Here is a 10,932-nt window from a genome sequence, read left to right on the forward strand (position 1 = left end):
CTACTAGGAAGGAAATTAACTCTATCCCTGCTGAAACCAGGACAAGTTCTTACACAAAATTGTAGTTGAAATAAAGTACAAGTTGTAATTCTACTAAAGGGAAACAATGACCTTAGTTTCACTGTGGGCCACGTGTGACTAACTTGGTTAATACATACGTTGATACTCACTTTAAAATATATGCACTTTCTGCCACTGCAATATATAGTCAATTTGCAACCCAAATTACTCATTAGCAAGTATGTTTTCTAAAAGTACATTTCAGAAGTCCAGTTAAGCAATAAGATGAAAAATTACATAAAAATACAACCTTGGATTTAATAAATAAATGATCTTAAATTATTTATTATAGCTTTATATTTAGAAACAAAAAATTGCATTCTTAATAATATAATAGATTGGATTGCCATATACTTGAATTCCACTTTTCACATTTTATTTGCTTTGTTAACAGTTTACAGAGTCTAAAAAGTGTACCCTTCATTTCACCTTTTGTATCTAGTAAGATGTAAGCTGTGCAGTCTTGTAGTTCTTTATATTTAATGATCTGAAATGTAAATGAAGAGAAACTTATTAGATTTTTGTAGAATATCACTGTACAAATTACAAGAGTTTTTGTAAAAATGAAAAACTGTGGTACACCCAGTCCTGTAATTAGATTTAATGACTTGAATCCTCGTGAAGTCAAATTTATTTCAACAGAGCTCTGTGTGAGAGCAAGAATCTACATTAGCAAATCCAATTATAGGATTATGGTCCAAATATCAGAAGATAAGCTTTCCATTGGAAAGTACATAAAGAACTGTAATTCAGTGGGGAAGCAGATGATTTGAAAAATGTCTTCCCACATTTCTTAAAATCTATGAGCTATGAGCTTCATATTTATAATAAATGCAGTTCACAATTCTCATTCTATTAAACCTAGGAATAATGAACCAAGAATAAATACATTCTTTAAAATTCTTAGGAGGGAAATAGCAGTGGAGAATTTGAAATACTAGTTTTAATTTCTCTCTGTGGAATTTCTGTTGGACATGTGAAATTTTTCTCTTTACAAATATTTTTTATGAGTCCACCATATCTGTGAGCACATAGTGATACTTCACAACCAGTTCCTCCCTTTCAATTTTGAAACCTTCTTCACATACAGTTAGGTTTTTTGCCCCGATAAAAACATTTCATTTGGGAATGGAATTTTTATTCCGTTGATAAAACAGTAATACAAACAATTACACTGTAAGAAGGCTACTCAGACCAATATACCATTCTTTTCCCCTTTTACTAGTTTACTAACAAACACCAGTGCATACATGGAAAGTTGTACTTTCTTACATCAGTGTTGGTAGTTACCATGCTTTTTGGGGTACCAAAAAGTTACTTTCAGTTCTTTCTTACTTTCCATTAGTAATGAAAAGCAATGTGGAGTAATATGTAGCTTCTGGTTCTGCCTTGTCAGTGTAAATAAAAACTTCAAAGTATCCCTGCAACTTAAAAAGTGATTATGCAAATGCCAATACGTGGTGAAATGAAGTAAATAGAACAGCAATGGGTGAATAAGAGAGGTGTATTTCTCAGACTTCACATATGATATGTAAAAGACAAATCACAAATGTGAAGCAGATTCATCTAAGAGTTCAAATTTTAATCGTTTCTAAAATATTTCATGTTACTCATGGAGTATGCAAAATAATATGCTTAACTGTTCTACATGCAATCTTAGAAGTCTGTATTTGAAAGTGATTTCTCTAAATAACTCTAAAGAATACAGTCTTGATTTTCTGCTTGAACTACAACAGAGCCAAAACCAGAAAATAAATTTGTTTAAATATAAGGGTTATAGGTTAGTAAGATAAAAAAGTAAAGAATTATGTGCTTATCTACCTATACACTGTGTACTATAAATCTCTTCTAACAGTGCACAGTGACATGTTTATAGTTAGGAATCCACTTTGAGTGCCATTGTTTCAAAAGCTTCACAGGCTTAGACTACCTAATATTTTGTTTGCCAGCAGAGGGAGCCAATTTTATTCCATAAACATAAGGGAAAACAAAACCAGATTTTGTTTTTAACAAGAACGTTCCTGGTCTTTTTACATTTATCAAGTCAGAAAATAATAAAAAATAATAATTTTTCAGTGACATCAGTATAGCATGATTTTGAAGGTCTCTATGATACGTATAGCCTTATAAAGTAACCTGAATTTACAGGAGAGAGTAGGAATAAATCTTGAAAGCCAAGTTCCTTATACATTTCCTATCCTTCCGTTAATAATTCGTTCCTTCATTTATTCAATTATTTTAGACAGTAATAAACAGCTGTGCTAATGACTTTTGGTAGACAGCATACATGAAACATGAACTCAAATTAAAGGAGCTTACCTTGTGACATTTAAAGTTATTATGCTTGTAACAGGTCTGCTTTTTGGTCCAGGAGGAGGATGAAAAATCTGTCGTTCTTTATTAGTTGTGACAGCCTTAGATTTTTTAATTACATAAGGGTCAGCGGAATGGCTTGGGTAAGGATCAAATGTGCCTCCTTTCATGCCCCCTGACTGAAAAGAAAAGAACTTCTCGAAGTGCCAATCTACAATATAATTGAGTTAATTAAAATATTTTTCATGCAAAAGTAAGTAAGAATACTGAATAGCAGACTGCATCATATTATATAAAAAACAAAAAACAAATATTCCTTAAATTTGCAATGGAAACTTTAAGGAAAATTTTAGTCATTATTTTGATGAATTCTTAGTTTTAAATGTTCTTTCATAAATCTGGATTTTGAGGAAAGGATCTTAAAAATGTGACAGAAAAAGTAAAAACATAACTCACTAAAATGAGCTATGTTGCAGAGAAAAAAGGGAATTCCTATGTCACTATTAGTTTACTAGTACACCTCCATGTCCAGTACTGGTGTAGGGATTGTTATGTACAGCAGGGCTTGGGCATTATTATCAATATGCTTTCTGACATACAGGATTGAATACAGCATTGGCTTTTCCTGAAACGTTACATCCACTAGTACTACGAGAGTGGCAAATTTTAGTTAAAAAAGATGCAGAGACCTGATTAATTCTTTGCAATCCCCTAGTACAGCTAAACCCCACAGTCTGCTGAGGCTGCATTCCTGAAAAGTGCAGCAGTAAGCAATTCAATCAACAATAAAGCAATTTTTCCCATAATAATTTATATAGCAGAGAGGGAAAGTGTGCAGTAGCTTGGGAACTACACACAATTCAAATATAAGGGGAAAGCATATACGGTGTGAAGGATGGGGAGCCTGGAGCAGGATCACCAGCATTGTCAGCCAGACGAGGTGCTGACTTTCTAGCAGCTAACTTTTCTGAACAGATTTCCATTCTGAAAGATCTCATCTGCCTCATATATGAGGCCAAACGCCCAACACAACTATTCGTGTGTAAGCATTTTTGCTGTCTCTTTCTGAATAGTTACATTTTCCTTACTATCATCATCTTCCTCAGATGAATCAATCTCAGTCAAATAAGGGTGGAGGACATAATAGTAGGAAATTAGTGGTTAGCAGAGCACAGTATTAAATGACTGACAATGGAACTCCAAAATGAAGAGCTGAAAAGTGACAGATTAAGGATTGTTACTGTATTAGGTGAGTCATTTAAGAGAGAGATACTATGCATCTTAAACCCCTTTCAAAGTGAAATTAAGGTTTAGCCTAAGGTGAATGGCATAAATTTAGTATCTCATCTAAAAAAAAAATCAAGATGGAATGCTTCATGGAATGGAAAAATATCCATTTTGATTTTAAGAAATAATGACACTAAGCAACTGGAACCAATGAACTATATTCCTATATATCCTTCATACTAATTCCAGGCTCTATTTCTTATGCCCTCTAAGCCGTTCCACATAGATTTATTCCCATCCTTTTCCTCCTTTTCTCCTAACTACTGAAGAGTTGGCAAATTCTAAAGTGGATTCCAAATTTCTGTCTGCTGATGGGCAAGCAACAGATAACTCCTGAGTTTATTCTGCAGCCTTTCCCTGAGCAGAGGGACTAACCTGAGTTTTTCTGCTCCTTCCAGCTATCCATTACCATGACACTTCTAGGAATTATCTTTTAGATGTTTGTCTATATAGGCTGAGAGTAATTAGCAGGTTCAAAAATTATATGAGTGACTGACAGAGTCCAAAATAGGACAGCATTTCATTTTGCTCCAGTAATCTAGTCTTACTGTCATTTATTGCATAACCTTCTGTTTTGTATCTTTTCGTGGCATACGCAGTCAATTAACTAACTGTATGTTAACAGCACTATACAGATTTTAAAGAGAAACACTTTTTAGGTTACTCGAAACTGGTTAGCAGTTGTTGGGTCAAACAAGATTTAATTTCTTTGTACACTGAAAACAAAGTAAATGGAATAATATCTTTTGTAAGAAAAGTAAGAAATCAATAGCAAAACCAAACATTTATTTCTATCTTATGTACTGTAAGCAAAGTTTTTAACAGGAAATATCTGAATAATTTTTGTCTCCAGTAGCTATAAGACAAACTAACCTTTTTAGCAGGAGAACTTGGTTTGAAAGGTGGTGCAATTGGCTTCTCTGGAGGTGGTTTCTTCACAGGTGGCAAAGGTTTGTCATTGAAATAGGGATTCATGTCAAAATACTCCTGGGGATATAGATTTAACTTGAAAGGCCCTCCTTTAACCAACCGCTTATGTTCCTCTTGCGCTTTCTGAAAAAGAAATACTTTGAAAGAAACAATCTTGAGGATTTTTACTGTATGTTATTCTAAGAGAAAAATGGAAAGCATTTAAATTTAGTCTTGGAGAATGTTCGCTCTAACTTTCTTTGCTCTTGTTTGATGATGATCGAGGTATTTTATATAGCCACCATGTAAAATGGAACATAGATTCAGTGACCAGGAAGCATGACAATCACTATGAAAGTATGGTAGGAAAATGTCAGGAAAAGCACTGTGCATTTAAGATGCGTCTAACAGTATTGTACACCTGTATCTTGGGCGCACATGCATACATACATGCTTGGAAATTCTGCCTGCATGTATCCCAGCTGCTCACACTTGTGAACCCTGGCCACTACGTTTCCCAGATTCTGAGCACCTTACTAAGCTGAGCTTCTCTAGGAATTGGTTCTTTGTACCATAGGAAATGTTGACTATTCTTCCCAGATTCCATTTTAAAATAAAATAGGTTAAAACGTTACAAACAATTAAAAGACAAGCATAAAATGTACCATTAGTAATACAGTATCACCTGGTAATTCATGCTAATGTCTCAGAGCAAATTCCTTTTTTTCTATCCAGTGGAAACAATCCCGCCTCCCTCTTTTCTCTGTTCTTCTCATTTTCTGCACTGGATGCTTAGTTTTGACTCTGAATTTGTCTCAACTGCAGGTAGCTGAATTGTTTCTTCTAACCTTGTTCTTACCCTAGACCAAAAAATGTCCTCCTGCTGCCATTTTTCACTACATATGATGAAAATATACAGGATAACTAAAATCAGTGCAAGCAAATCTACGAGTTTTCTTAGATTTATGAACTTATATGAAAAAAGGAACAGGGTTTTTTTATATAGCATCTAGGATAATGAGGTCCCATTCTTGTGACAACAACATAGAAGTATTATTGTTCTTGCTAATGGCATTGTTTGATCGTTATTGCATTATGGCTTAAGGTCTCCAAATAAAAAAATAAGGTCAAATCCTGAATGGTAGAACTTGTGTGGGATGCTGCCAGATGTCTCAAAGAAAAAATAGTAAATGAACAATACCAAAATCTCTTTTATACAGGATAGTCATTAATTTGTTTTCCTTCCTCCACTTTGTAAGTAAACATTAGTGATTTCAAGCTAAAGGAGACACCACAGGGAACAAAAAGTTCATGTACATTGTAATAAATAATCATAACACTAATACATAATAAAGACAAATATTTTTACCTTTGCATTTATTCTTTCTTCTTCATACCTGTCAGGTTCATGCGGATATTGTTCACCTATGGTAAGGTTTGCATAACTGTAAAAACAAAATCAGTTACTTAGGTGTTCAAAACTCAATAAACATTTAATAAAATACTCTGCAAGAAGCAATATTGTGAAGTTACCCATATCCAGTTCCTTTCTTTCCTGGATTAGTATAAAAATTCTTTCCAGGAGGAATGTATCTTTCTTTGGCTTTCAGTTGTGGACTGAAGTATGCATACGAACCTCCTATGGTTCCATAATAGCTGCCAAGTCCACATCTAAAAATAGCAAATGAACACACTAATTAATGTTTTGCAAGTATTTCAGGCTTTCCATATCTAGTGTGCTAAAATGACAGTAAGTAGAAAACCCAAACAATATATACATCTCGAGTTAATTATAAAACCAGATCAGATCCACTGTCCATGGATCTACTACTACAGCAATTCCGTGCACAGTGTTATGGACAAAAAAGAAACAAGGTGGCGGCAGAGATGAAGTTTTAAGGTATCTTAATAATATAAATATGCTTATTAGAGGTTCTTTTAATTTTGCGCCAACAAGGTAACACTGGTAGCGACAGATTCACAAAGAGAGACCCAGAGGAATAGGTTAAACAGGTTAAACAGACTTGATGCTTGATGACAAGAGGACAGTCTTTCACGCAAGTTTACAGAGAACAGTAAGTTAGTGTTGGTATGATAATGAAGTGGCAGGCAACATGGGGCACCTCTCTGAAAGGGTTTTTTTCTGGGAGATGTTAGGTCTAGCTAACTTTCTGTCTTGCACAGAAGGAAAGTAAAAGGAGGCACAGCTCATTTAAGAGAAATACCTCTGCCTACAAAGCTGCGGGAATTCACAAAGACTGTTTTTTAAAGACCACCTTGAAAATCAGTATGTGCTGACAAGTGTATGACATGCTCTCAAAGTACATGATCGTACAGCCACTAAAGGAGAAAAGGACCGAGACAAACTAATGAAATAGCTGAATGGCAATTTGGTCCACTAAGCTGCAGCTACAGTGGTCAAAAAAAACCCCAACCAACCAACCCTCTGTCCCCACACACCAAAAACCCAAAACAGAACACCAAAAAATAAAGAGGGGCTACTGTATGAGATCTGTCAACTACTCCAGATAGCCAAGGTAATCTGCTTTGCCTGTACTGTCTGCAATTATTGTGGGGAGAGAGTAAAGTGTCTCAATGAGTTCCTACTTAAAAGGGCCATTAATGAATACTGACAAGATTAGGATGCCAAGATAACATTTGTCATCTTTGCACAGAACGCTAACCTGCCTGTTCATTACCCTCCCTTTATTTAGGGACTTCATAAATCCATATATAGAAAAAAGTGGGCAAACTGACAGTGCACAGACAACCTTTATCTTGGTGTTTCCTAGCTCTTAAGTGCTTTATTTCATATTCTTTAAATGTCACTTCTGTGCGTAGGCTTTTTATATGCCAGTAACAAAATAACAGAGAACAGACATATGAAGAAAAGAAAGGCCCAGGCTTCAGTCACATCTTCAGAATATGACATCTTTGCAACCCTTCCCTTTGCAGCCAACAATACATGTGGCTCCAATGTAAAGGAAAGATTCCCAAGAGCTGCTTATCATTCAGGCAGCCAAGAATAACAACTCAATGAACAGCAACAGAGCTCCGCACTAGTTCCTTAGTTAGGATGGGAGTCAGTTTTGGATATAAGAAATGTATAATAGCTCTCCATAATTGCTTCAGGATTCCACTAAAAGACAACCTAGCCACTTTCCCAGCCTCTGCTTTGTACTACTCTGCCAGTACTGATTTAGGGGACGATAAAGACAATAAAGAACCTGTCCTAAACTTCATGTCTAGAAGAATTCAAAAGTCTTACAACAAGAGTAAGAGCATGAGCCGCTGCACCCACAGGCAACAAGCGCATTTGTGGAGACAGTACATGGAAGAGGGCACATTAGCAGGTCTTTGTTGTAAGCAAGACTCCCACTGTGGGACTCAGAACCCAGAAAGTAAGTGAACAGGACTCTCATTGACTGACATAGATTTGAAATCAGTGCCTAGGTGTTTCTAACAGTTAAACCCTTATAAATAATTTGGTTGCTATGAAGTCAAGTTGTAGTTGAAGGAAAGTTTTGAACACAGGGCTCACACGTTGTCTGTCCCATCAGAAATTGCAAACATATATCCAACAGAAAGCCTACACACCATGTCTTACATTCCTGTTAAAAGCTAAGATGTTGCTGTAACATACAACAGAACATAGCTAATCCTTGCATCCTAAAATATATATATATAAAACAAACAAGAGGTTACTCTCCAAACTTTCCAAAAGCAAAGCTGCAGAAAGATACGACTATATAGTCATACAGTCTCATATAACCATGAGACTGTAAGAACTAGGGCCTGTACACAGACTGAATCCTCCTGTCTATTACTGCAGCAACAAGAACAATACAAGATTGTATAGTTATAAATGAGGAACCAGGCTCTGTTTTTTGCACGTGAATAATAATAGTTACATGACACCAATAGCATTGGTGTCATTTTGTCATGCAATTAATGTTGTGCAAATAGCAAAGATGCATTTATTTTAATATTCTGCATATATTCCTTAGCTCTGTAACATCATCTGACGATCCTATCGGATAATTGGTATTTTTTCTAGCAGAAAGATAATGGATATGGATTCGCTGAGAGAAAAAAGTTGCACCTGGATAACGGCCCCTTTTCCTACTGTTTATGCAATATATATGCCATCTTTATTTTGGGATGCTCAGAAATAGGAGGTAGAAGATATTGTATCTGACAAGTTCCAACAGATTTCCTCCTAAATTAAAATGAAATATTCATTTGTTAATTATCCACACCCTTTTCCCCATGGCCATCTTCATTTTCATCGAAAATAAAAAGCTAAAGGGTAAGAAAACTGTTTACAGCAAAAAAAGCAGTTAAGAGCAAGCATCACGACCTGATTTCTACCTGTGTTCAGCCTTCCCTGTGTGGCTGCTCAAAATTCTTTGCTCAGTACTGGCTAACACTACATTGTATAAAACAACAATATTGTATTCTCATTACAGGTTTTGTAAGAAATAATCTGTGAAAATCATCTTTAGCATACAGAAAAGAAAAAAGTTCAATTTAAAATATTTTCACAACACTTACGGCAATTTGTCTCCATTACTGGGAAGGAAAGCTTTGCCCAAATTTTTCTTTGATTCTGCCAATCTATAGCGTCTCCTTAGCTGAACAGGGTTTGAGTAGGCTTCACCATCGAAAATCCTCACAAACTGAGGCTCAAAATAACCTGCCTGCAGAGCTGACAATGTTTTGGTCCCCCCAGGTAACATCTGTCTGTTCTTGCTCGCAGCTTCGTTAAAAGGGCCTTTAAAAAAGTAAGCACTGTAAATAACTGTTCGATGTTAGTGCTTCTCTTAGCCTACATTAAAAAACTAAGGTCTGGATCTGGGTGGCTCAAAGAATGTACTACAGAGCATTTAACTTCTAAATCATGCATGTAAATGGTTGTGTCTGAAAGACAACGCTATGAGAAGGTATTCACAGCACCTAGTTTTAGTTTTCTAACCCCTGCACTTGCTTTACAGGCAATGTAGAGAGAGTACTGTACCCTGTACTCCAGGGTACAGTTCAGAGCTAGAGCTGATGCCTATTTATATACTATGAGTAATACTTCAGAGGAGCATCTCTCTCTCCCACTGATTACAGACCAGGTAGAATAGCTTAAATGCCTTCAGTTGGGTTTTGAATCCCCGGCAGCTCAGTGTGGTAGAAGTATATCAGCCAAGGTTCTGGTGGACATGTTCATCACTGACACAACACCACAGCAAAAATGTCTGTATTGAGAAGCCAGGATTTTTCTGCATGATTATTTCAAAGCAGCTACTGAGGGTTAACCTCTGTAACCTTACTAATTACAAAAATTACCTTTCTCAATGAGTATTCCCATTAAACAACAAGAAAAGGAGAATATTCTTTAAAAAGACAGGATGGAGAATCTCACGCACATGAGTCAGATCAGAACAGAAAAAAACATTTAAAAATAATGACAATGTAACTGTCAATATCATAAAACCTGCTGAAAGAGCACACAAAAAACACTACTGTTTTTCACAAAAGCAGGAAACTACTGGTAACTTGCAGATAATTAATATTAAAAAGAAATGTATACACGAAAAGATTTTATCAGTCTATTATACATCCATATTTTTCAGTTTTACCGGATTTTTCCTTTCTTCAATATATTTGTTCCAACATATCAAGCCTTTCTCTTAATAATACAGACCTGAGCAAAGAATATGCGTGAAAAAGCAGTTCCCTCTAACAAAAAAAAACCCCAAACATTAGAAAATAGTGATTCTGAAAGTAGATGGATACTAGAGGTGGTCCCTATCACTAAATAGTGATTAAAATTAAATGTACTTACGCATATAATGTGATACATATTTATCTCCAATGGTAACATAACCCATTTCACTGAAGAGGCCAATCCTGTCCATATCACTTTTCCCTTCCGCAGGCATGGCTGGATCTGTGTGACAGTGCACTGCACTAAAAGGGTTGAAGTATCCTTGTTTATTTGTTCTACTGCAAAAGTCTATAAGCAGTCCACACCTGTAAACAAAAAGTTTATTTCAGTAAAATGCAAGAGGTTTTGGTTAAAAATATTAGCAATAAATGTCATCTGAAGAAAGTTATCTACAATATGATTGACAGCTTTGGTGCTTATAGGACAAATGGACTATCTGGGATTTAGACATCATTATATCTCCTCTGTTAAATTCAAAACATGAGCGGAGAGAGAAGATCAAATGCATTTGTAATACAACTGGTGCAACTCTTACTTACTGAGTTTACATAGTTTGGGTCAAAATTTGTAACAGGTATCTTCAGAGTACTAAGATGAGAGGTTTTGTTGGCATTAACAGCTAGTAATAAAACACGCCGAGCAGCCTC

At 35.6% G+C, this 10,932-nt stretch overlaps 1 protein-coding gene across 1 annotated transcript; it reads right to left on the reverse strand.

Annotated features, from left to right (window-relative positions):
* Positions 1-363: 363 nt before the first annotated feature.
* CFAP96 (cilia and flagella associated protein 96) lies at positions 364-10,499 on the reverse strand. The gene is made up of 7 exons (XM_076337605.1): positions 10,403-10,499; positions 9,124-9,343; positions 6,103-6,240; positions 5,939-6,014; positions 4,534-4,713; positions 2,380-2,552; positions 364-547 (listed from the first exon to the last, which is right to left on the reverse strand). Exons 1-7 carry the CDS (start codon positions 10,497-10,499, stop codon positions 499-501), a joined length of 933 nt encoding a protein of 310 aa, XP_076193720.1. The 3' UTR covers positions 364-498.
* Between the last annotated feature and the right edge of the window lie 433 nt (positions 10,500-10,932).

The sequence above is a fragment of the Aptenodytes patagonicus genome, chromosome 4, assembly GCF_965638725.1.
Source record: "Aptenodytes patagonicus chromosome 4, bAptPat1.pri.cur, whole genome shotgun sequence".
NCBI lineage: Eukaryota > Metazoa > Chordata > Aves > Sphenisciformes > Spheniscidae > Aptenodytes > Aptenodytes patagonicus.

Excerpts from the sequence above, each read along its gene's own strand:
- CFAP96 (XM_076337605.1), bottom strand. The coding sequence starts at position 10,499 with ATGCCTGCGGAAGGGAAAAGTGATATGGACAGGATTGGCCTCTTCAGT. Across the intron at positions 6,241-9,123 it reads AGTAATGGAGACAAATTGCC|ATGTGGACTTGGCAGCTATT; the intron begins GTAAGTGTTGTG and ends TGCTATTTTTAG. Across the intron at positions 2,553-4,533 it reads CAAGTTCTCCTGCTAAAAAG|TCAGGGGGCATGAAAGGAGG; the intron begins GTTAGTTTGTCT and ends TTTTCTTTTCAG.